Genomic DNA, 25,828 nt, shown 5'->3' on the forward strand with positions numbered 1-25,828 from the left:
AGCAGCCTCAGAAGGTCACATCTAAAGGAGTTCTGTACCTGTGCTGAGTTCAGCATGATGGGAAGACTGTCTGCAGCAGGTGTTGCAGCATGTCCCTAAACACACTGAAAAATTACCCTTTAATATAAAAACAGGTCGTGATAGGTTAGTGCTTTTGTTGTTTCCAGTGTGTGGCGCTTACTAGGTTGTGGTACAGGGTGGGATGCTCAGAAAGTTCCCAGGTCAGTATTGTGTATGGCTGTGTCCACTTGTGTTTTGCTTCATCTTGGCTGGTAGTTTGTAGGGGTTGTGAGGCTGCTTGTTGTTACTCTGCCTCCAGAAATGTGATCATGGCTCACAGCTTAGGTGAAGACGTGTTTCCCTCTTTCTAAACTCCTCTACACAATAATCACATCTAGTTCCTGGAAGGAAAAAAAACTTATGAAAATGTGGGGGGTTGTTAAAGAGAATGACCCAGAGGATAAAAAGGTGGTGATTCTTTTACTGTTCCTGCTGTGTGTTTATTTTGAGCTTCTGTCAAAACTGTCTTAAAAACTTTAAAAAATAAAATAAAATCCACATGCTTAAAGAATGGCATAACAAGTGCAACAAAACCCAAAACTGATCAAAGAATGGAATCATATCCAAACAAGGAAAACAAACTCAAATATAAGGGCATAGTAAAGCACACCTAAAGGGATCCTGGGAAACAGCTGATGGCATCAAAACAGTAATAAAACTTTTCAGATGTTTCAGGAGCAGTAAACCTATCTGTTTGCTTCTGGTTAGGTAAGATGGCTCAAGGAAAAAGAGGCCATAGCAGAAAATCTAATTGTTGTTGATATTTTCTGTGGAGGAGTAAATGGAATACTGGATGTATTACCACCATGAGTCTCTTGAGAGGGGAGTCTGGCTGTACAGGAGCAGGTGAGGAGTGATGTGGGCGTGTAGAAGAGGCGAGGCACATGGAATGGCCAAGCCTACTTGTGGTCTAGAGTCTCGTTATTTTAGCAGCAGGTTTTAAAATTGCTATGAAGTGTGGAATCCCTTTCATCAGCTGTGTGCAGTTTCTCCACTCTTCCCTTTTATTTTGATTCAGCTTATTTGTATTGCCCTTTAGTAAACTAAATCTGAGAAGTGATCATTTAAAAGCAAAAATGCCCTTTTCGGGGATCTTTTCCTTTATTAGATTATTTCAGGTTTTGTTTTGATCAGAGATCGAATAGGTTTTGGCACATGCGCTGTATTTGCTCAATTTCTCTTTCCGTTCTTCTCTCTAGTCATACTTTGTCATGTTTATGCTGTTGAACTGATGGGGGTTTTGTTTGTTTTTTAGTGACTACAGTTCCTGTCTCACCTCTTTGATGGAAGAGGACTATGACCAAGAAGTGAACTCTCCACTGTAGAACAAGAAGCTCCTGTGGAATAATTGTGTCCCTTTAAAAGCAGCACCCAGTCTAAAAAAAAAAAATAGAGTAGAAGAGATTATTTTTGGACCTGGCATTTTTTTGTTCATGTGACCTATGTTTCAGCATGTAAATGGTGAAAAACGGGGAAAACATTTGTGCTTGCTTTTGAGCTTTATATCAAGTAGTGCTTAGCTCTGTGGAGCATTAACCACGTTACGTGAAGATCAGAGTATATCCTAGCATTCATTTTTTAAAATACTATACCTTTTTTTAGCAGATGTATGTGATAAAAATGAAGTTTATATTTTAAGAGCACTTGGGCAGATGCTTCTTGTTTAGGTCTCAGCATTTGGGGCAAACGTTTTTATGTAACATTGTCCTTTTTCCAGAGTGTTTAGGTTGATCGGCTGCAGATCATGCATTATCCAGCAGACCTGAGTGTATCTATTCAGTATTAACCATGGTGTTGCTCTGAATGTTGTCATGCAGACTTGACAAACCTTTTTGTAATGTAAAGGCTGACTTCTCTACTACCACGACCAGAGAAAATTTAATGAGGTGAACGTGGTCGTGGCTTTTTTAAAATACAAATTACCTTCTTAGGTATCTTTTTTTGTAGTGAGAGTGCAAAGATTGGTTAAAATGAGCAGCTGAGGGGGTGAAGGGCACAGTTGGCACGAAGTGCGGCCTCTCGTGCTCTGCTTCGAGACGCACTGTTGCCTGAAGGCTGGCCTTACAGCATACTGGGGAAGGAAGGAACCCGAAGGTCAGTGAAGCAGAGAAACTGAGGACATTGGACTGCAGAGGCCAAACTCAGGGTGAGTGATCATATGTGCTTATTTCTTTGCTTGTGTAGTGTTGACTTGTTCATAGATAAATTAAAGGTGAAAAATAAAGCAAGACAATGAGCTGGAGAACTTTCCACAAAAAGGCAGAACTCAGTTATACAGAGCAATAATGGAATTTTCATCGTTTTGAGCAGTGGAAATTGCTATGACATTACATGTGGGAAAGAACAACTCCGTTTTGGACTCCTCAGTGGGGCACCTCTGTTGGTCTTCGGTTAAACTTCCATTAAGATCCTTCAACCAGTTTGTGTTCTGTTACTAATCATTTGGTTTCTTAACTATGAAACCAGTTTCAGCATAGGGTATTCCCTGATGCATGGAAGTTGGTGGATCTGGATACAGTTTTAAGTTGGGAGTGCAGGAGCTGGCACATAGTTGTCCTTCAGGTCTCTGGTCTTCTGTCAGTGTCTCTTAACATCCATCACCTGTTTGGTCATACTTGATGTATGGCCTCTGGAATAAAACATGGCAGTGATCGCCCCTTTGTAGACTATGACACCATGAGCAATGAAGGAACTTACTCCATATTCTGCCATGTCTTGCTTTTACATATCTGTGCATTGTATGGCTTTTGTATGCTGTTTGTTCGGTTTCCTTGCCACCTACACACCCATCCTATCATGAATTTCATGGGTGTGTTAATTGTAAACAGGAAGTAACTAGGAATGTTTAAGTTCTTACCTGTTCTATTCAGAGGAACAAAGTCAGCAGGGGAAAAAAAAAAAACCCACGCTGGAGTGTAATATGAAAAACTACAGTGCTTTTCCCCTCCTGTTCATATAGGCCAAGCTTTGGGAAATAAATTGTATTATTTCAGTTTGGAAAAGATGACAGTCAGGGAATGTTCTTTTCATTTACAGATCCTGGCCATGAGGTTTGATGCCTCATTTTATTGAAGGGAGACACTGGACCTAAATGGCGCAGCATGACTTTGTTCCTGCCTGGCTTAACTTCTCAACGCCACAGTCAACCAAGGTAACATTAATACAGGTCACCTCCTTTTACAGCTGTGACAATAATAATAATTAAAAAAAATAAATGCCTTGGTGTTTCCTGGAATGTGAAATGTTTAACTACTTTGGTGTTTTTAAAGAAGGCTTTTGGAAACTTAAGGTAATGATGTGTTTTAACCCCAGCCAGCAACTAAGTACCACGCAGCTGCTTGCTCACTCCCCGCCCCTACCCTCCAGAGGGATGGGGTGGAGAATCATAAATTAATGTAAAACTCGAGGGTTCAGATAAAAACAATTCAATAACTAGAATAAAGCAGGAATAAAAAAACCCTAAAACAATAATAGCAATAATGAAAAGGAGGGAGAAGAGGAGAAGAATAAAACCCAAAGGGAAGGGAGAAAAAAACCCACGTGATGCACAGTACAGTTGCTTGCCACCTGCTGACCGATGCCCAGCCAGTCCCTGAGCAACGATCAACAGGCCCTGGCCAACTCCCCCCAGTTTATATACTGGACACAACATTCTATGGTATGGAATACCTCTTTAGTTCAGGGCAGCTGTCCTGGCTGTGTCTTGTTTCTTGTGCCCCTCAGGCCTTCTGGCTGGCATAGCCTGAGAAATTGAAAAGTCCTTGACTTAGTATAAACATTACCTAGCAACAGCTAAAAACATCAGTGTGTTATCAACATTGTTCTCACACCAAATCCAAAACACAGCACTGCACCAGCTACTAAGAAGGAAATTAACTCTATCCCAGCTGAAACCAGGACAGGTGAAAATCATTTTTGTTGTCTTTGTCTTGACAAATGTATCGCTTCTATTTCAGAGGAAGAACATTCTTTGTGTTCAGACATGGAAGTAGTTCAGTCTCTTTGCACTGTGTCTTGAGTGGGATCCCAAACAGAAAATCCTTAAAGAAATGGCCCTAAAGCTGTGGGAGTCAGGACTTGAGCTGCCATGTATTTACATTTCAGGATACAATTTCAGTTTAATTTATGAAAATAATCTGACCCTTGTGGAGTAATATATTGATAAGCCCTTGGGCTCTAACTCCAAACTCAGAAATACTCATTAGGTTTTTTGCAAACTTAAAATGAGGGCAGTTTGCCTGTCACCTTCTTTACAAAACTGATTCCAGAAGCAGCTTGGGTTGACCCCGGAAGTCTGCTTTAGGACTTCAACAACTTGTGTCACTTCTGCATGGGGTAGAGAAAAACATTTTAATACCAAACCAGATTATGATGGACAGCATTGGTGAACAAGAAAGAATACACCTTTCGCCTCCATGCTTAAATAGGAGGACACAAAAGTAATTTCAGGATGTTTGATCCATTTTTTTATCGATCTGAATTTTTTATAAATGAGGGAAAGTGAAGAGCAAAAGATTCTTTGGAATCTTAATGCTGGAAGTATTAATGTTTTCTACAGAGTCATAGTCCAAAAGTGCTTTAAGTTACTTGAGTATCTCTGAATTTTAACCAGACTGATTGGATCCTCCATTGCTGTCTGCTCCTCTGTTTAGGGGGAGTGAATCAATGAGCACATATGTATCACAGGATTTCTTAAATTAATTTTGCAGAAAGTATGTGTTTGCAAAGACTGCTGATATTAGTGTGTTAGGTTCTCTTTGATTCTGTGTAAGATAGTGGATTTGTGTGCCTTTCCGATCAGGCTTACATGATTGTTGACATTGGCTAAGCGACGGAGATATGGATGATGTATTGAAAACTAGTAGAGAGGTGAAGGGGGTGGGTTTGGTTGGTTTTTTTCAATCGACAAAATGTTGCTGTTGGACTGACAGGCTCCTGGAGCGCCCTGATGAATGCTTCATTACATCTCTTTTTACTTTCTGCAGTCCCCTGCAGCCACCTTTGAGAAACATGGAGAGCATCTTCCACGGGGAGAGGGCCGCTTTGGGGTGAGCCGTAGGAGACACAACTCCTCTGATGGATTTTTCAATAATGGGCCCCTCCGAACTGCAGGAGGTGAGTAAGAAGGATCAGAATGTAGCCTGTGAGCAAACATTTTGGAATATTCTGCAGAATATAAACATTTTCCCAAACTGTATTTTTTCAAAACATCCTACAACAAACTTGTACTGTGCTCTTCTCTCACGTCATGTGCTCAGGCCTTGAGGGGTTTTTATGATAGCTGTATGTGCATTGTATAGCTTGGTTTGTTTTCTGTTATAATCACACAGTAGCTTAATAAGGTTGGCATAGTAGTTTACTTGGTGAACACTGACTTAACAACAAGAAAAACAGCCTGATATTTCCGATATTCTGCACGCTGTGTTGACTTTTTTATTTGCACACTTATCTCCTTTTGTTTAGACTGCTGGCATCAGCCGTCCCTTCTCCGCCACGATTCTGTAGATTCTGGTGTTTCTAAAGGAGCTCACGTTGGGCTTTCTGGCAGTCAGCCTGGCTGGCATGGTCCCTCACGGGGCCATGATGGTGTGAATCAGCGTGGTGGAGGAGGAACTGGAGTTCATCGCCACTGGAATGGCAACTTCCATTCTCGGAAAAGTTCCGCCTTTCAAGAAAAGCTGCCTGTTGAATCCAGGGAAGAGAAGAAAGAAGATAAAGAGCAGTTGCAATTTGAGGAAGAAGATTTTGTAAGTGTGTAGCTTCTCACTAGAAGTGGCTTTTCAGATCTTATTTTTATTAGCGCTGATAGGTGGCAAGGATCTAGAGTTGCATTCCATTCCATGTTTGAGATGACAACAGATTTAACAAATGATTCTGATGCTGACAGGATGCTGATTGGTACTCAGAGTCCTCAGGACCTGACAACCTGTTGTATAAAGGATGCTGGCATGTGTATTTTACCAAATGGTTATTGTGAACTGAAGACACGTCATAACACACAAGCCAGATCTTCATTGAAACCCATAAGGTGACACTTTGGTCTGCTACAGGAAGAGTAATTGTGTTGACTTTGTGGCATTGCTTATGAAGGTGGTTTTTGGTTTGGTTTTTTTTTTTTTCTTCCCTCCTAAGTAGGCCTGTTCAGCTTATCTTCAGTCTGCCTGCTGTTCCTGTCTCCTACATTCTGGTACATGTTGGTGTTTGTGGTAACCTTCCCAAGCTTGTTCATGATGTGCTCGGACTTTTGCAACTGTCTGTCTTGAATCCTCTGGAGTAGTATTGTGTTCTCAGAGATGTTTTCCTGCCTCTGTTAATCTGTGGATCGGGGTTTCTTGAGCCGTTTCTTCCATCAGTATCTCAAATTCACCAACTTTCTCCTTACCCAGCACACTGATTCATGTGGTATTATTAGTATGATAGTCTCTTACATCCTGGCTCTGTTTTTACTGGAATATCTTTAGTTTTCCAAACTTTCATGAATAGTACTTGGACTTGCAGCTTTCATCCTTGCTATGTGCATTCCTTAATGCTAACGCTTTGAGATATACGCACCTTTTCTGCTTTCTCTTTACAATTTCATTTTTTTTCTCCTGTCCCTTGAAGATAATTTTATTGTTACCAGACCGTATGTTTTGCTTTTTGCATCCTATTTCTTGCGGTCTGTAGGCTCTTCTTGACCAGTCTAATGAGGTCAGTATCATCTGTAAGGTTCTAGTAAACTCAGTTCCTTCACCTAATGCAATTCCTCTGACTTTTCCTTCATCTTCAATGCTAAAGCCGTTGCTGCCTCCAGTGATGAGAGTTTCTGCTGATAGTATGTACACTTGCGTGTATCATCATTTTGGGCTTTTTGCTCTCTTATTCAGTGTTTATCTCTGGAAGGCTGTTCACAGCTGAAATTGTCATGGCAGTTTGATGGCACTGCTGCTATTCAGGAAGTCAGGAATTGAAGTGAAATACATGCCCACTGCTGCTTCAGGGCAGAATCTAGAGTCTACACTTAAATTGCCACAGGAACCAGTTTGATTTATGCTGCTGGGTTTTTTTCAATGAAGTACCAGGGGAGCGATCGCGTGCTCTTCTTCAGCTCCTTCTGCTGGAAGTGGTAGCCAGCATCACAGGGTGGTGAACACCTGGAGAGCAGTGATAAAGCTTGCGTGTGGATTTCTGTTAATCTGATTTCTCAAGAATACTGTAATTCAGGATTTCTATAAGCCTGTGCTTTAGACTGTCAAAAGCTGGTTGAAATGTAGAAAGTTAGTGTTAATGGTTGCGATTGTGCACTGTTGTCTATCTTGGTCTAAATCTTTTTTCCATACTACTTCATTCTCCTCTTCAGTGCCTTGATGAGTGCCTTTCCCCATCTACATGGCTGTTTCTTCTGTAATTACTTCCCCCAATTTTGTTAAAGATGATAATGCCACACACTGTCTAGCAGCAAGCTTTGCTAAATAACTCCTGTATTGTCTTTGCCAGAGTGGTGAAACTAATGTATGCTGTGGTTAAGTATGTAGCTGTTAGGTCTGTGTGGCTGAGGATGGCAACGCTTCCCCTGAAAGGTCTGCAACACAGGCTGTTAGTTTAAGTTCTCCTGTGGTGTGAGCACCCCTGCTATAAAACTGACCTGTAACTAAAAAATGAAGCACTGAAACAGGAATTTCTAGGGTCTGAGGCAGGAATTTATGCTATGGTGTGACATTTTTTCATAACTCTTATAGAACAGGAATGCCTACTATTTCAGAAGCTCGTTATTAGAGACTTATGCTATCACCATAGTAACTAACATATGAAGAATTCATTAAAAAGAGGAAAAAGATGGCTTTATTTTGAACTCAAGTTATTTGGGACAGGGAAGAGGAATAGCTAAATCACAAGCGCTTGTCATTGAATGCTTAGATTTTTCTGTACTTTGCTTTGAGCTCGGATGTGTCCATAGTTGTTCCACCAGGTTGAATTGTGATACTGAATCAAAGGTAAGTCTGCAGAGCGCACTGAGTCTGCATGCAGTATTGCCCTGAAAAGTGGACTCTGAAGCTTAACATAGTCACGTGTAGTTTTTTTGTCAGTAAATATATATATATATTCATTATTCCTTTACATTAGGAGCCTAGTATTGCTTTTGGGTTGTTGTTTTTTAATTGGTTAATGCATTATTACTGTATAAAATTATTTGGGAAATTAGACAAGATTCTTCATATATGGATGACGTGGATTCTGGTTTATATTTTGAGCTGCTCATTAAATACCTAAATCTGTTATGTGTGTATTGGTTGGTGGCATCTACTTAGTCGTATAGTAGAAGACATAAGGGCCTATCCTGAACCCTCTGTTGGCTGAAGCCAAGGAGAATACAAACTTGGGTTTCAGCTGTTTTGTGACAAAGCACCCTTCTAATTCAGATGCTGTTCACAGAAACCTGCTTGCACTCTGGGTTCCTAGAAGTAAAACATTGTTAATACTGAATATTTTTTTTGTTATATGCAATATGATCGTATACTAATTTGCATTGTCTTTTTATAGCCATCTTTGAATCCAGAAGCTGGAAGACAAAACAACCAGAACAAACCTTTAGGGACACCTTCTGGAGTATGGGGTAGGTGAAAGTATTTACATCACTGTACAGAATGCTGATGCTGAAGCAGAGAGTTGTGACTGATGTTCAGATGCTATTTTTTTCCACTCAAAAATGTTTTTAAAAACTTACCTAAAGCAGACAGTTTGCAGCTTTTTCTCCTTTGTTGTTTTCCTGCCACAGTCTTCACTGATCTCTTAGCCTTTTTGTCTACTTGAAATTGTGCTTGTCTTGTCATAAAAAAACTGCTGGTGGCAGTAATGTCATTGTTCTGCCTTTGCTTCCTGTCTTAACTGCAGTTACAATTCCATGCAGACATCACTTGAAGGGCAGAGCAGATTTGAGAGAACTAGACATTAGTTCCTGACTTGTGATCTTCATATTAGAAATACAGCAAAACTGTCATAGTTCTGTGGTTTGGATTTATTTGGGGGTGGGTTTGTTTGTTTGGTTTTTACTCAGAACAGGCTTGCTTTTGATTCTGATGTGGTATGCAAATCTGTGCCTTTAAAAAAAACCTAAAAATTAGTGAAACAAGGTACCAGTTCTAGCAGCTAAATACAGGTTTGTTAATCTCTAGTTAGAATATAGCTAGATGATTTGAGTTAGATACCATAAATAGTACAAATACAAAAAAAAAAAATCAAGAACACTTCTTGTTGTAGTACTGGATTGTGTTCTTTTTGCATGGTTGTCAGGTAGCTATTGTTCTGCTCAAAAAATAATGACAATTAGTATTTATGGGGCTTTTAGCCATTTAGACTACTACTGTTTTTAATTGTTTTGCTCCTGCAAATATGTTGATTTGGCCTGAGAAATATTAATTGTGTTTGTAAAAGCACTGTGTCTTTTGAGATATGTTATGCAGAGTATTTTTGCTGTGTCAATGAATTAACAAAGCTGATCCATGGTTGCTCAAAAAAATGCCACTGTCTGTTCTGATTCCTCTAGTATGGTGGAAGGCTGTTAGCTGATTATCACTGTTGGGTTTTTTCACTTCAGTGTCAAGGGAGCTGTTAAACAAAAAAAGATTGGACTTCGACATCCTTATCCACTATCTTTGCTCAAAGCTGAAATGGAAAAAGAGCTGATAGCAGTCTCGGAATCAGATGTGTAGCATCTAAGATTGAAAGGGGAGAAACTAGCAGTATACTGAAGCTGTTATGAAACTGAACATTTGTATTTCAGAATCTTTCTCATGTTAATTTTTACAGAAAACCCCCCTAGTGCCAAGCAACCTACCAAGATGCTGGTCATCAAAAAGGTTTCAAAAGAGGATCCTGCCGCTGCCTTCTCAGCTGCATTTACATCACCTGTTTCTCACCTGGCAAATGGCAACAAAGCCACCACCATTGTCCCAAGTGTCTACAAAAATCTGGTTCCTAAACCTGCAGCTCCTCCTTCCAAGGTACAAGGGTTTCAAACCAAGTTAGTGAACTGCAGATCAAGGGAGAGCTCTCTCCCTTGACAGGGGAATCAACCCCCTAACAAATAGCAGGAGTTGGAATCCCGGTAGTTTCTAGGGTAGCGGTCTTTACAGTAGAAGTCTGTTTACTACTAAAATTGTTGTTCCCTATTAAAATGCCATTTGGTCTTGTCCATACAGAGAACTAACCTCTCTTCTGACTATACAAATGTCTGAATGGGTGTGTTCTTATGCATTAGACAAATCCTTATATTAATTAGACAAAACAAGCAATGCTAGAGAAATGGAACGTGTGCTACAATGTGCTTGAATTGTTCACGTGACTACCTTGAAAAATCTTTATTAGGTTACAATACTTTGATGTGTTTAAAACACAATTGAGGCTAAGATCAGATTAGATTGTAACATCCTGCAATTTAGCTCTAATTTAGTTGAGCCTTAAAGACAGCCTGGAAAAGTAATGGGTTTTGTGCTATAATTATTTTACTGAGAGAAATATAGGAGTGTTGAAAAAAACAAGTACTTTTTTTTGTTTGTTCTTGGTTCTAGGCTTTATCTTGCCCATTTTTCCAGAGAATCTACGTGTATAGATACCCTAGAAACTTTGTAGGTTTGATAGTGAAAGTATTGAAGAGGCTAAAGAAAATTGTTAGCTAGGTCATTCTTTAAAAAGGTGTCCAAATACTTTGAGTGCTAAAATTTATTGATAACTAATGCTGGCTGTGACATTCCAACAAAATCTTCCCTATGATTAGAGTAGATCAGTCTTACACACTTCAAAGGAAAATAGGAAAGATTAACAACTTTTTTTGTAAGAAAGCAAGCTGAGAGCTTCTTTCCCTTTTCTAAGTTTCTCTTAATTCAGGCTAAATTCTGCCAGCTACAGGAAAAATCCTAGTGATTAAAATTATTATCAAATAAGCTTACATAAACCCTTAATTTGACAACTGATCTCCTTCTCAGTGAGATGGGATGAATTGGCCCATTATATAAGGCTGTTACTAAGTTTTTCAGTCCATATACCTACTTGTTTAGAATAGTTAAACAAGATGCAGCTTCTGATGGATAGGGGCCTCCCGTGGCTTTTATTTTTGCTTGTACAGCTTGACTGATATATGTGTATATATAGTCTTACCTATTTTTAGTCTGGATGTTTTGAGTGGTCTTTGAAACAAAAAGTCAAAGATGCAGTTTCTGTCCAGACTCTTAAGATGGTCTTTTTGATTGCTTCAAAGTAAACAGAGTTTTAGTGAACAGGAATGCAAACAGCTTTTCTGTCTTAGCTGTTGTGTGCAAAGATAACTTGCAAGGTCTGAAAGTTAGTGCTATACCAACTGTAGAGATTGAAATGCATTGCTGAAGCTATGCGAATGTCTGTTGTTAGTGCTGGTCATGGTATACCTGTTGCTTGAAATTGTAAAATTTGGACATAAAAGTCTGTGTACCTTTTACTCCTTGCTGTGTAGTCACCACTGCATTTGTTTGGGCTACTTCTGAAGCCCATGGTTAGAGCTTTTCCATTAATTCCATCTAGAAGAGCTGCTTTTGAAGCCTTTCCTAACTGTTCTGAAATTAGACTCTAAGTTTTTCGATTCCTGAGATTAAACAAAAAATGTATTAATTGGTGCTCACAGTTGGAATAAGCCACTTAATGTTTATAGATAATTTGAAAAATACTATCTTTTTCTGAGACAGCCTTGTGACTGTGGTGTGGAAGTTCAGCTTACGTGAAAGATAATGGTAGGGGGTTTTGTTAGCTTGTTTTACATGTTACATAGCTCTCATTTCCATCCCAGATTCTGTATCTATATTTAAATCAGACATTATGACAGTAGGTAGTGATAGTTGCCTAAGTTTCTTTTAATGAAGTATTCACTGTGCTGAACCAGTCAGTGGGCATGGATTACACCTGGATTCATACCTGAAGTATTACAGTATTGATAACATACACAATGCTGTTTGGCTAGTGGAGAAGGTATTGACTTTTGGTACGTAGCCCAAGAGATCAGTCATGTTAAGTAGGATATAAATATGTACTTAGTGATTTAGAAGTATTTGAGCTAATTTAGAATTCAATTAAGATGTAGAATTAGAATTGTAATAGAGCGTTTAAGTGTGCATGCACTGGCCTGGTGCTGTGGTTGTTGGGGGAATATGGTGCTCCTCAGTGGTGGGGATTGCAACAGGGAAGGATTGGCCGCTGGTGTCGTCAGCAGCACTTTTGTTTAGGAATGGTGGCCATAAGCAAAGCTAAAAGGTGAGATTCAGCATATTCTTGGCCAGAAAAACTGTGTGCATGATGCCTTTTTTTAAAGGTACAGACATAAAGCAGTTATGGTAGGATGCCTTATTCTGAAGACTTCTAGAAAGTTGTACAGAAACTGCAGTGCACAAAGTAGTAGAGGGGTCAAAACATCTCTTTTGACCAAGTCAGCAGTATTGGAAAGCTGTCACAGGCAAACAGAATGAAAAATGTTTGTGCTAAGTTGTGCCGAGTAGCACTGAAAGGAAGAGGACTGGTGGCAGTGAAACAAGTCCATTCTTTCTTGGCTAATTGAGATGGCGAATTGTTCACAGTCAAGCAATACCTCCTCAAGGTCGTAATCTGCAAACGATTCCTTTTGATTTTCATCTCTAGTTGTTGTGCTTGAATCTGGTGGCCTCCCTAAGAAAGCAACAGGGTCTGGCCTTGAATTTGTCTGAGCTGCCCCTTTGTGGAAGCTGGGAGAACAACGGATCAGCAGCTCGGAGCTGGGTGTCTAAGCAGGGCGACCGCCGGCTCTGCGCAGAAAAACTTTTTGTCACAGTAATTCTACACCCTAATTCTAGTACCAGGCAATATTGTGCAGATCGGGATGTTTTCTGGGTTTGAAGGGAATGTTTGGAATGTGTGCTGTGAATGCCAGATAATCCGTTCAATAATGTGGACTGCTCTTGTTTTTAAGTTGGAGTGGAAGAGGAATGCTGATGGCCTCCCCTACTGATTTATTTATTTTTAAATTAATAAAATAACCCAATGCAGAGTGATAACATACTGAAATAATTATTTCTGCTCTCCTTGCTTGCAGAATGCAAGATATGTTGCATCTCAGATTTAACTGAATCCCACTTGTGCATGAGTTATTTTGCTGATGGCTTGAAGTTGGCTTCCAAAGTCTAATGGGTCAAAGGAACCAGCGTGGTTTAATGCTCTGCAGGAGTATTTCTCGTGCGCTTTGATACAAGTTTCTTGTTGGGATCCTGTTTATAAAGACTGTCACTTCACAGTGTTTGTCCTTGGTTGATAAGAGTAACGTTCCAAGTAACAATAATTTACCTTGAAGTCTTTGCTTTTCAGCCACATCGCTAGTGTTACTTAAAGGGATACTGTAGAGAGTATCCAAAACAAAACAGCAAATGCTTATGCTCTTTAATGAGCTGGCTGCTTTTTCTTCCTCATTGCTGAATCAGTTTAATGATGGACACTTTCAGAACCCTAGGAAATAAATAATTTGCATTCTCAACCTGGACAGAAATATTCCTTGATGTGCTTCCTCGCACAGGGGAAATTCCTGTCAAGTGATGCAAACCCTTTATTTGTGGCATACAGTATTCCCATATGAAATGTGAATTTAATGGGTTTGGGGTTGTTTTTTTTTTTACTTCCCATCTGTGGGTAGCTGTAAGATGCATTGCATTACTTGGTGGTGATTCCAATTAATGAAGAGCAATGCTGGATTTTCTTTGAGTAATAAAGAGGTTTTACTGGAGAGTGGTGCCCATGAAGCAGAATTGTATTGGGTTTGGGGAAAACAGAAGATGGGTGAAAATAATGGGTGTTGAGATAAACTTGAGACTGTTCTTGCAGAGGGAGGGGGGAAAAAAATCTGTACAACAGCCAACATAACATTTATTTGTTTTACTACTAGCAAGCAACCCTTCTTGTGCCTTACCATTTACTCTCCAGTATTTTGTGTTCTCTTCAATATAGCCAAGTCCATGGAAAGCCAACAGAAGTGAACATAAACCAGGCTCGCTTTCCTCCAGCCGTGACTCTGCCTTTACCAGTCCAGTGTCTGTAACCAAACCAGCGGTACTGGCGAGTGGCTCAGTCCTCACCTCTCCCAAAGAGGTACGGGGTTGGGTTTGGGGATAGGGTGGGAGATTTTATCACTATCACCTGCTGTAGCTTAAACATAAGGTCCTCTCTGTACATGGAAGCTACCTTTGCACCCTTGAAGAATGACTCACTTATACGTTCTTAGAACGTTCTGCCGCATCTCCGATACAAGAAAGGAAACAAAAATGTGGCTTACCTGGATGTACAGCCGTTGGTGCTGGTTCCAAATGTGTTAGAATTTCTCTCTAATATAAAACAAGAAGTACCAATGCTTTACATCGTGTCAGATAACTACATATGCATAGACTTTGTGTTATTGGAGTGTGGATACCAAAAACTGGTGTGAATAGAAAGGTAAACTGATTCTCATGCTGTTCTTCAGTATGGGAAAATACGGGGAAAGGAGGGTGATCTGCCTCATATCCTTCCTGTAGAAGAAGCTATGAGGAGACTGAGGGAGTTTAAAACCTATCTTCAGCTACAGTGTCGGTTTGTAATTTTGGAGTTGGAAGGAGGTAATCTGCTGAGGTGGAAATACCCCTGGGTTTAGTCTGAAATATGGAGAGGACCTTGGAATATAAATCTGTTAATGTTTCAGCAGTAACTGTGACATATAACACATTTGGCCAGCATTCCTATACTTCACTTAATAGCTTGTAAACAAAATGCTGGTTTGGACCTTGAAATTCCATAAAGCTTAAGAGAAAAGTGACAATGAATAGCTTTTCTCCTCTGCTTCTGGGAATCAAAATTCAACAGGTTTGTGATCATACATAAAAAGAACAAAAATAAAACAGATTGTGATAAATGACATATTCACAAAGTTTGAAATGAATGTGTTTGCGTTTCAAGTGTAGCAGTGGGGTTGTTTTTTCTAGTTGTGTGTTTGTCTTGTTCCTTTACAGATCTTACTTCTAAAATAAAACCTTGTAATCTTTATGATTCTCTGCTTTGCAGGCTTTACTTCGCAACAGCCTGTACTTTCCTGCTTTAGCCACTGCTGAGTGTAAAAGCACAATCGTGCACACGTTGCTTTGACAAATAGATCTTACACTGTATTCCCTTACCTTACCTTGCTTATTTCTCTCCTTAAACAGAGTCCTTTGTGCCACTGACAGCCTTCCTTTTTGTGTAATGCACAGCACAGTATGGCCACCTGTGCAGCGTAAATATGTCAGCTTAAATAGGCTTTCACCTCCAAGTAGATACCGAGAAGGGCATTCATTTTATATCATACAATAGTAACACAAGTGGTCTCCTTCATTCCCCACCCCAAGAAGGTCTTGCTTGAAACTTTAGTCAGCCAAGATGTCAGGTACTAATCTGAGAGCAAGAGTAGGCAGCTGGGTTTTCCCTAGGACAAGCAGTACTTCCTTGAATGCTTCTTGTATTACCAGCGTCAATCAACTAAACAAAAAGGCTTAAAAATTCCTCCCAGCTAAAACTGAACAGTTGTAGTACATTTTTCTTTGAATCTGTTGGAGGCTTGCGGTATGAAAACACAGGACCACGGCCATCAAGTACTAATGTAACACTAGCTCGGCAGGCCTGCTGCAAGGAACCTCTGCCTTTTTATTTCTAAAACGGGGATAACGCCCCTCCCGCCAAAGTGTTGAAAATAGCACCTTTATTCATATGAGACCACAGTGTGTTGAAAACTAAGAGGGTGCCAACCAGTGGCACCATGTCCTCACAAGCCAGTCTAAGATAACCAAATTAAGATATAGTCTGAATTCATAAAATTACTCTTCTGTAAGGGTGGCTGTCCCTGTTATATACGGGTATCTGAGGTCATGTGTGGTGCTATCACTACAAAAAAAACAACAAAAAAAAACCCTGAGAGATGCCTCGATGTTTTGAAGGGATAAACTTACCTTTAGGAAAGATGCCTAAAATGACTACTTGTACCCCTTCAATACTAAAAGAGAATGTTACATAAAAACCCTTCTGCAGAAGGTTATGCATAAAACCAGAATTCAGGTGAAATTAAATTCCCTGTCAGGAATCTGTTGTTTCTAAACTTTAGCTAGTAATTGTCTTCTCCTGACTTGTAGAAACTAAGTTTTAGTACCTCAGCAGTTCTGTTAAACATTAAAACAGCCACTAGCAAAGAGAGCTTGAGTGTTCCAAATTACCAGAAGACATCTAATTTTTAGTCTCCTTTGTTCATTGGTGCCTTCTGTCACTGCAGTCAAACTAGTTACCATGTTGAGAGCTTCATTTCAGTACTGGGCCGGCTTTTTATCCTAATATTCATGGTCCCTTGTTACGTCTGTTACAATTGCGGATTTGTTCCTTACAGTGTTGAATTAGGCAAAATCTGAAAAGGCCACCTGAGAAATGTTTACTGTAAGGCATTACTTACGTTCAGCATGCACGTCCCTGAAAGGCATTATTTCACACCAGTATTTCACATGCAACAGGCGTGAGAAGTACGAGCAGCCGTTGCTGCCTTGTTTTTGTTTTGCTAAATATTTTAATTCCCTTGATCTTTGCTCAGAGCACTGTAAGTATGATAAAAGTACTTTGCAAAAGAGATTTATGTTGAAGAGCCTGAATTTGCAACCTTCCCACCCTAGCTTAAAAAGGGGTGAGGGGGAACACTACAGACTTTAGGAAATTTTACTCTGTTGTAATATTGAGAAAAAAAATCAAAGCGAGTAAGTGAAGGGAAAGAGTAGTTTTGCGTGCAAGATTCTACTGTCAGGTATCCATATGAATGACTAAATTCCTTGTTGTCTTAGGGTAGCCAGACATGAGCTCCATATATGATCAGAAGGTTAAAATACCGGGAATTTTCCCATAACATGTTCTTAGAGTTCTTGTATGTGTCCCCTCAAAACTGTGGAACAATTAAATGGAAACCTTATCTTGGTTAGCAATATTTTTATTGGAGCATCCTGGCTGGGGTACTGCTGATGTGCAAACTTTTGTGACTTATGCCTGGTCTGCAGATTCGAGATCATTAAGAAACCTCAAACACTGTGGGAGAGCATGGGAGGTGACCTTGGGTTCAGGAGTGGAGCTGAGCAGATTTCCCCCAGGCTCCAGGGTTGTCTGTGTCTGGCTCCACACGGAACCATCTGGGCTGTGAGTGTACATAGCAGGGAATTGGCATTGTGCTCTCCAGGGGAGGGTGCTGAGGCTGTGACTACCTATTTCACATCCAGTTGTGGTTAGTTAAGGGGGTGACCACTCCCTAAAAGGAGATTACCACCCCATAGCTTAATTTCAGGGTAGAGTCTGCCAGGACGGCTTAAGATGCAAATTTGAACTGAGGCTAATCCCCTTAATTTTTTAATTTTTGCAGGGTGAGAGTCCTGCATTAATTTCTTAGCCTTAATATCCTGTTGTAGGCTCCAGCATTGCTTGATACGAGTTACATTGCCAAGGAACAAAATAAACATATTCATGGCCATGTGAATTGACTCCTAGGGGAAGAAAAAAATCTAAGAGTTGATAATGATAGGTGGGAGAACAGCGTGCTGGTAAGGGAAGAAATGATGTGCAGCACCAGCCAGTATTTTGGTGGAAGTTTGACATTAGATTTTCTGGCTTGAGGGGTTAAGAGCCAGCCAAAGAACCTGATGGGTGTTTGAAAGGTGTAAGCACAAGCACTGACAAGGGCCCCATCCTGGCAGCAATACAGTTTGAAAGTCTCTGTATTCTGTCTTCCTTGTCTAGAGTCCTTCCAGCACCACCCCTCCCATCGAGATCTGCTCTTCACGCTTGACGAAGCTGATGCGCCGTACCACTGATAAAAAGAGCGAATTCCTGAAGGCACTGAAAGATGATAGGAATGGGGAGATAACTGAGAACAGAGAATGTGACAAGCTGGATGATGTAAGATCACTGTCTTTACTTGTGTGTATGATCATTATGTATTTAAGGAGTTGGGTACTGAAATAAAAAGAGCAGTGTACGAATTCTGGCTCTGGAGGAGGAAAGGAATGACTTCATTGGTCTGGTACACATGCCAGCAGAAGTAGTGCACAGCACTGTGATGAAAGGAGATCAGTGACATGATGAAATGCAAATGGGTAACTAATAAATGGGGTGGAAGGGCAGATCACAGATAGTGAAGGTCATCTAGATTTTTTGCAAGGATTCTCTAAGGATATTTTACCTTATTTTACCATATTTTACCATCTTAATTTGCTTTCAAACTCTTCTTGTCAAACTACATCCACAGGAAAGCAGAATTCAGTGCTTTTGAAAGGTGTGGGATAGTTGCTCCAGCCTCAGAGGCTTGGACCAGACCCCTAAATGCATAAGCCTGTGGCTTAATGTGTCCTTAGGAGTATTTCGTTCCCATCGTTTTTTACTGTCGCTCCGAAGCTGCTGGCTCTGTAATGCTGGCGTTTACTCCCCTGACACAGAAGTGCAGTCCGCCAGCTGTTCATGTTGTGTTGTCTTGTCACAGCCAGGTAGAAGTTGCTTTCAACCATTATTGGTCTGGGCTCTGGAAAAAACACTGGCTGGGGGTGAAAGGCTTGGCTTTACTTCCAAAAGTAGACGCTTTGAACTTGGATCTGTGCTGTTGGCATGGCCTGTGTGAGCACATTTTGCTGCTTTTATTTTTCTTTAGATGGAGAGCAACAGCACACCAGAACCAAAGGAAAACTGGGAAGAGAACTGCCATCAGAATGGCCTTTCTCTCCCTTTGCCGGAGGAGGGGGAAAACCTCTCTCATTCATTGGAAGCAGAACACAGGTGAGTAAATGGCAAAATAAGGTGCCTGGAGTAAAGGAGGGCAAGTCCTTGGACTGTGTGAGGAGAAGAAAGCTATTTCAAGGAAAACTCTGGGAAGCAGCAGCAGCAGCTTTGTGTGTACTGAGCTAGAGGTGGGTGGGCTTCATAACTAGCACTGGACTGGGTGGAGTCTCATTGGAAGTAAAACAAGACACTGACAATAGGTGAGCCAAGACTTTACCAAGGCCTGTAATTAAATTCTGGGGCTTCTCTGGTGCCACATCCCTGTGTGTTAATGCTGCCTAGGTATTTACCTGCCCACACTGGGAGTCAGCACGAACCTGGTGTGATTCTAGTTTATTTACAAGCAGGTGTCCTAAATGTGATGGTCATCCTCACACACTGCTTGCTTCCTGTCTGCACTTAGAATGGTCCTGTGCTGCTTTAAATGCTGTAAAAGTGGAGGAGAGTTAAGAAAATATTTACCTAGTATCTCAGCTTGTATCCAGTAACCAGTGAGTAAGCGGCGTGTGAGCACCTGGTGCAAGCAGATATAGTAAGCTTTAGGAGATTCTGAGCTGTGATACTGGTTTGATTGCCTCATGTCCTCCTTCAGTGTCCTTGGGTAGAATTTCAAATCTCTGCCTTGCTTTCCTTCTGCCAGGCTAGTTATTTACCCTTTGTACAGGACTGCTGTAGTATTTGTAAAAGATATTGAAAAATGTTGGGTAAACACGAAGCACTGTTGAAGTGGTCTCTAATACAGAAGACTCCCTGGTGAATTGGGAGCTATTTAATATAAAACCTCGTGCTTCGTGGATAAAGTGTTCTCTGCTTTGCCACTGTTCCCTTCCTTTAATTCCCATGCCCCTTTTATTTCCTCTGCAAATCAGGTTATTGAAAGAAATGGGATGGCAGGAATATCCTGAAAATGATGAGAACTACCTTCCCCTCACGGAGGATGAGCTCAAAGAGTTCCAAATTAAATCAGAGCAGGTACGTTTACAGCTCTTGCCACTTGTGACCGCTCTTCTCCCTCTCCCTTCTCATGCACCAGTCTTTCGTGGTGTGATTCTTAAGGATGTTGGAGAGGACAGAGAATTGCAGTGAGATTGTAGTGTAATTGGTTAACCTGCATTATCTGTGCAGAGCGTGTGTACGCAGTTAAATACTTAATTTGTGTCTGCAGGTGGCTAGCGACAGTTACTTTCTGCACTTTTGCTTGTTTTAAAACTTAATTTCCTTCCTACAGCGAAGAAGAAATGGATTTGGGAAGAACGGATTTCTTCAGGGCCGCGGCTCCAGCCTGTTGTTCCACTGGAGAAGCACTTTTAAGACAAAGATTGAGGACTCAGACACAGAAACTAGTAGCAGCGAAACGTCAGATGACGATGCCTGAAAGCGGGCACAAGAAAATTAAAATAAATAAAACCAACCCAATAAACTCAGTTCATAGCTCAACATGTGTTTGGGGTTGTATAAACTAAACAGAGTTTATTCTGTCTCCAGTCTGTTCAGTTTTTTCTTTTGTTGTTGATACTTCATGCACAAGGGAAATAATTGTATCCCAAAGAAGAGAGAAATTGGCTTCTTTAGCTTTTTCTTTTGGTTTTGCCCTAATGCTTAATAGAAGTTTGTGCAGCTAGCAAATTTTGACAAAAATCCCTTGTGGGGCAGTGCACAAGTTCAGTCTTGTAAGCAGGATACAAGTGGCTGACTGATCTTTGCAACAACAAGCTTCTAACAGTGCCGCCTGCATTACATAATGTCATGCGGTAAGTGTGCTAAAACAATCATTGTCAATGACAAAATGGCTATTGAAGTTCTAATTATGTTAAATTAATGCTAATAACATGAATATTTTATTTTATTTTATTTTTTTTGGCGGCTCGGGGAGCTTCATCACTTAACCAGGCGTTTGTGGTTTTCTTTTTTTGGGTACAGCTGTAAAATATTTGGATATAGGAATTGTTTGTGTTCTTCTTCTTGCAGCCTTGATATTCAGGGTGGATTGTAAAATATAAATTTTTTGTGAGATTTCAAAGATTAAGATTATTTTGATAACATTATTTACAGATTTAAAAAAGTGACTATCACATTGAGTCTGTATGAGGGGGAGAAACTACTGCATCAAAAATAACTAACTTGGAATAAATATTTTGCATCAGTTTGCCAATTCTAATTGTCTTTCTTATGTAAGAAAAGCTTTTCCTCTAAAGGGACCTGCAACTTTGGGGGTCTAATAGCACTGGGGATAAATAGTTTCTTCTCCCGCTGTATTTTTCCACTTGGCAAACATTGCTGTAGCGCTCAGACTGCAGAAGCTAAACTCTTCCTTTAAGAAGGGAGAGGAAGAACAAGACTGAGATGATAGCCCATGGTTGTTGTTTTGTTGGTTGGGGTTTTTTTTTGATTGTTTTTGTTTTTTTTTTTTTTAAGAGAGTAATTCAAATTATCTTCCACTTAAAGCAGTTTGCTTTTTTATTCTGCTTCATACAAAATCGTGAAGCTCAACTGGTCGGTGTCACTTGTTCCTAGTGCAATGCTGCTGTTTATGTTCACAACATGGCAAGGGAATGTCTGAATCCAAAGCTGTTTTCATTGAAATCTTTTTTAAAAATTCATGAAAACATTTCTATTAGATTAAAAAGGATTTTACAAACAACTCAGTTGTGGCCTAAGCTATTTTAGTGTCTGTTTTAAGTTCAGCTTGTACACAAACGTTTTGGATTGGAAAGTATTGGCATGGTTGTGCACTGTTTGCAAGCGGGTTGGATGGAATCGCACGTGGAGCAGGAAGCCCTGGTCCCGCCCTGAGGGGGATCACCCCGGCCTCGATCGGGTTTTTTTAATCCACTGGTGACCAGGCAGAGAGGGCAGATGTGTCACGGTGTGAAGGCTGAGCCGGGCGCCTTTGCATCTGGACTCAAGGGAGCGCTTGATGAGCCAGGTGGGACTCCATGCGCTGTGCCTCTAGGTCCTGGGGGCTGGGGGGGCGGCAGGGCCCTGCAGCCCCCGGGCGAGGGGGGCTCGGGAGCTGGGAGCGTGCTGGGGGTGCTGGGCATACTGGGGTGCTGGGGGTGCTGTCAGGCATTGCACAGATTGTCCACGTTCCTCCGAACCGCCGCTTCCGTCCTCCCTGGGGGCTGCCACTGCCGTCCTACTGCTTCAGGCCCATCGAACAGGGCTTTTGGCTGGAAAAGTTTACTTTGGTTTTTTTATTTTTCATTTCACTTCCTACATCCATTTAAGTGAAAAATTACGTATTGTATTTGCATCGTTGTCAAGAAAAGGGGTGAGTTTAAAAATAAATGCGTGCCGCTCGCCACCTGTACTGGGCAAACTGGCTCCGCCGGCGCGGGGAGCCCCCCTGAGCGGGAGCAGCACGACGTGGGTGCTCGGGCCCGGCGCCCCCCGGCTCCCCCGCCCCGTGGTCTGGACGCGGTGGGGCGCAGGGGGCGGCGGCGGCTTCTGCTTGAGCGGCTCCCGGTGCGGGCGGGGGGGCTGCGGGGGGGCCGCTGCTGCACCTGCCGGCGGAGGGGGGGAGGGGGGGTCGCTCAGCAACGGCCGCGGGGCCGGGCCCAGTGTCGCGGCGCTGCCGGAGCAGGGCCCCCCCGCATCGTTCCCCGCCGGTTGCTCGGGCGGCGTTTCTCCCCTCCCGGTGCCCGTGGCAAACTGGGCACGGCCGGGCCCCCGCCCTCCCGCCGTAGCGACGGCTCCAAACACGGCAGCGACCGCCGCCGCGCGGGGCTGTGCCGGGCCGGGGGGCTGAGGCCGGGCATGGCGGGGTTCCGCTGCCCCCGGTGCCGCATGGCGCTCGGCTCCCGCCCGCTGCTGCGGCTCCACGAGGAGCGGCTCTGCCCCGGGGCCCCCCCAGCCGCCACCTCCTGCCCGCCCGGGGGGGCCCCGCTGCCGGCGGGGGGGGACCCGGGCACGGCGGGGCGGCCGCAGGACACCCCGGTACCGTGGGGCCGGGCACGGGGGCGCGGGCGGGGCGGGACGGTCGGCGGGGGCGGGGGCGCGGCGGGGGCCGAGGGGGCGGCATCGCAGCCAGCGCGGCTGGGTCCCGCCTGGCCTGAGCCGGGGGCACCCTGCGCCCCCCGCATCCCGCCGCGCCGCCAGGGTGGGCGTCATCGCCCCTTCCCCTTCCCTTCTGCTCCCGCGAGGTCGGGGCGTCCGCGCACCGCGCCCGCGCTGCGCCCCCCCGGCTCCTTGTGCTTCCCAGGCTGCCGCCGGCCGGGGGGGGCCGGGGGGGCGGGGGACCCCCGGGGCAGGTGCTCACCCCCCGCGAGAGGGCGCTGCTCCGCCCGGCCGGCGCCGCTTGCTGGAGGCCGCCGGGGGAGGTGCGGCCCCGCGCCCGGGGGGGCACCGGCACCGCGGCGGCTCCCCGCGGCCGGTGGTCTCCAGCCGCTGCCGCCCGTTGCAGCCCCCCGCGCAGCAGGAGCACCGGCAGGGCCCGGCCCCGGGGCACGGGCGGCAGCAGCCGGCGCTGCGGGAGGCCCATGAGCGCCGCGTGTCCGAGATCCGGGCCCGGACGCGGCGGCTGGAGCAGCAGAGGGAGGGTGAGCGCCGGGCGGTGGGGCGGCACCTGCGGGGTGCGGGGCGCCGGGAGCGGGGCTGTGCGGGCCCTGCCGAGCCCCCTGACCCCGCCGTCCCGCAGCGCTGTGCCGGAGGCTGGCGGCCCGGGCAGCCGCGACCCCCCGCCCCGAGCAGGGGGAAGTGGAGCGGAGCCGGGCCCTGCGGGACCAGGCCGGGCGGCTGCGAGCGGCCCACGGCGGGTGAGCCCCGGGGGGGGACGGGGCTCTGCGCCCCGGGGAGCGCCCAGGTGCTGCCCAGCAAGGGGCCCTCACCCCCCGCCACCTGCCCGTTCCTCCCCCAGGGCCGCGCCGTGCCTGGAGACCGCCCCCCCAGCCGGGCCGCTGGCGGCCGAGGCCAGGTGAGGGTCCGCGGGCGCGGGGGGGGCCCAGCCGAGCGCCCCGGGGCCGCGGCGGCGGCTGACCGCGGGCTGTGGCAGGGCGCTGCGGCTGGCCTACCTGCGCGCCGGCGGGAGCGACCCCGCCATCCTGGACCAGCTCCTCCAGCTCCAGGTGGAGGCCGCGCTGCTGGAGAAGGGACCCGCGGGGCTGCGCGGGGGCAGGCGGACGGGTGAGCCCCAGCCCCCGTTAGGGACCCTGGCTCCGTGGCCGGCAGCTGAGGCGCCCCCGGCTGTGCCGGCAGAGCCCCCCGGCGCGGGGGGCCGGGGCCTGGATGCCGCGCTGCTGGCCGTGGAGCTGGAGAACCGGCGGCTGGAAGATGAGCTCTTGGCGCTGAAGGTCAGGAGGGAGAGGAGAGCCGATGCCGGTAGGTGCTGGGCCCCAGGGATGGGGCAGCCCCCACTGCACCCCACGGCCCCCGGCTGCCTGTGGGGTCACAGTCGGAGCCCCTGGGCTGCCTATGGCGTGTGCAAGTGGAGAGGCTGCAACAGTGTCGGCGCTGAGTGACAGCGATCCCTTAGGCGTTAAGCGGGGAGAGTCACCGCAGCGGCACAACCGGGACAGCCAGCGGCCTGAGCACCAGCCCGGTGGGATGCTTGGGGAGGGGGCTGCTGGGGGCGGGGGGGGGGCGGTTAAACCCCGCGCCGAGTTGTTCCCATCCGCCAGGCTCGCGGGCAGCCCAGCAGCACATGGAGGAGCTGGCCCAGCTCCAGGCAGAGGTGGGGATGCTGCGATGCCACGCAGAGTGGATGGGGCCACAGCTGCCCCCCGCCATCCTCCCGCCCCCCGTGGCCCCCCCACTCCTGCCAGCCCTGGCCGCACCAGAGCTTTTTGCAGTTAAGTGCCTTGTCCCGGGGTGATTCCAGTTCTCCAGGGAGGGGAGGGGAGATGGGGTTGGGCTGCTGAGCGGGGCAGGATGAGTGTGGAGGTATGAGCGTGGGGAGGTGCTTCGGGACCAGCTTCCTTGGCTGCAGCTGGGGACACAGCTGGGGACGCGGCTGCCCCACGGAGCCAGGGCCATGGGGGCAGGTGTGTCCCCCAGTGCTGACCCGCAGGTGTGGCTTGCTCTGCACACCCAACGCCATGTGTGGCACCGGGACACCCCCCCCTCCCATTAACGCCACCTTCCTCCTTTCCCAGGAGTCCCCCAGGCCAGCGTTGACAGGCAGCCCCGCAGCCCCCAGCCACCCCCGTGTGCCCCCCAGCCTCCCCCTTGCCCCCTTCAGGGCCCTGGAGGACCCTCCTCCTGCTCGGGAGCCCCCGGCACAGCACAAGCCTCGCCGAAGGTGAGCCACGAGCAGGGGGTGTCCCCACGAGCAGGCGGTGTCCCCACGGCCCTGCCCCGGCACCCCCTCGCCAGGCTGGAGCAGGACACCGGGTCCTAGTTAAGACGCGCCGTGAAGGGAAGGCAAAACTTGGTGTTACAGCCGCAGGGCTGGGGGACCAGCTGTGTAATTAGCGCTGGGGACACAGCCAGGTTTTCCCCCTCTCCTTCCCCTGCGGCTCGCTCCTCCAGCCCTCGCTAGGGGAGGCCTGACCAGAGGCACTGACAGCTCAGCCCTGGGAAGCAGCAACACCCCCAGCAAGACTTCCTCCCCTCTGGTGTTGGCCACGTGCTAAATAAATCGCTTCGATCTGTTGTTCTTCACTTCTCGGCCTTTTTTAATATATACACACATACAGTTGGCCTAGAGCAGCCTCTCATCCCCACTTGGGTCCACGCAGGGAGAGAGGCTGGCCCAGAGGCTAGCTGTTACCACTGTCCAGAGCCACCATCCCACAGAGGGACATAAAGTGGAGGCCGAGCAGAGCCAGTGCTGCACCTCAGCAGTGCCCCAGTACGTACAGGGGGTGCAGCAGCCACACAAGCACTTCCCAGCCTTCCCCAGCACGTTTAGGCTGCTGGAGGCCAAGGGAGGCACCACAGGACCCACCACCAGGCTCAGCACAGGAAGAACCCAACACAGCCAGAGCTACGGCCTTGTCCCACGCCCCAGCAGAAGGCA

General features: G+C 45.5%; 2 protein-coding genes across 3 annotated transcripts in view; both read left to right on the plus strand.

Moving 5' to 3' along the window:
• The window catches only part of GPBP1L1 (GC-rich promoter binding protein 1 like 1), a 35,184-nt gene extending 14,159 nt beyond the window's left edge, over positions 1-21,025 (plus strand). For both annotated transcript variants that reach the window (XM_037403527.1, XM_037403528.1), the window contains exons 2-12: positions 1,316-2,206; positions 3,097-3,211; positions 5,046-5,175; positions 5,524-5,807; positions 8,581-8,653; positions 9,847-10,040; positions 14,029-14,169; positions 17,842-18,000; positions 18,746-18,870; positions 19,743-19,845; positions 20,102-21,025. In XM_037403527.1, the coding sequence (XP_037259424.1) occupies positions 3,152-3,211; positions 5,046-5,175; positions 5,524-5,807; positions 8,581-8,653; positions 9,847-10,040; positions 14,029-14,169; positions 17,842-18,000; positions 18,746-18,870; positions 19,743-19,845; positions 20,102-20,248 (1,416 nt within the window). In that variant the 5' untranslated portion in view covers positions 1,316-2,206; positions 3,097-3,151 and the 3' untranslated portion in view covers positions 20,249-21,025. The remainder of the gene's footprint in view (positions 1-1,315; positions 2,207-3,096; positions 3,212-5,045; positions 5,176-5,523; positions 5,808-8,580; positions 8,654-9,846; positions 10,041-14,028; positions 14,170-17,841; positions 18,001-18,745; positions 18,871-19,742; positions 19,846-20,101) is intronic.
• Positions 21,026-21,719: 694 nt separating this feature from the next.
• Positions 21,720-25,470, plus strand: CCDC17 (coiled-coil domain containing 17). Its single transcript, XM_037403529.1, has 9 exons — positions 21,720-21,799; positions 23,276-23,411; positions 23,510-23,627; positions 23,729-23,785; positions 23,864-24,189; positions 24,344-24,409; positions 24,489-24,658; positions 24,963-25,108; positions 25,326-25,470. Exons 1-9 carry the CDS (start codon positions 21,791-21,793, stop codon positions 25,357-25,359), a joined length of 1,062 nt encoding a protein of 353 aa, XP_037259426.1. The 5' UTR covers positions 21,720-21,790; the 3' UTR covers positions 25,360-25,470.
• The last annotated feature ends 358 nt before the right edge of the window (positions 25,471-25,828 follow it).

The sequence above is a fragment of the Falco rusticolus genome, chromosome 11 (assembly GCF_015220075.1).
Source record: "Falco rusticolus isolate bFalRus1 chromosome 11, bFalRus1.pri, whole genome shotgun sequence".
In the NCBI taxonomy this organism is placed as follows: Eukaryota; Metazoa; Chordata; class Aves; order Falconiformes; family Falconidae; genus Falco; species Falco rusticolus.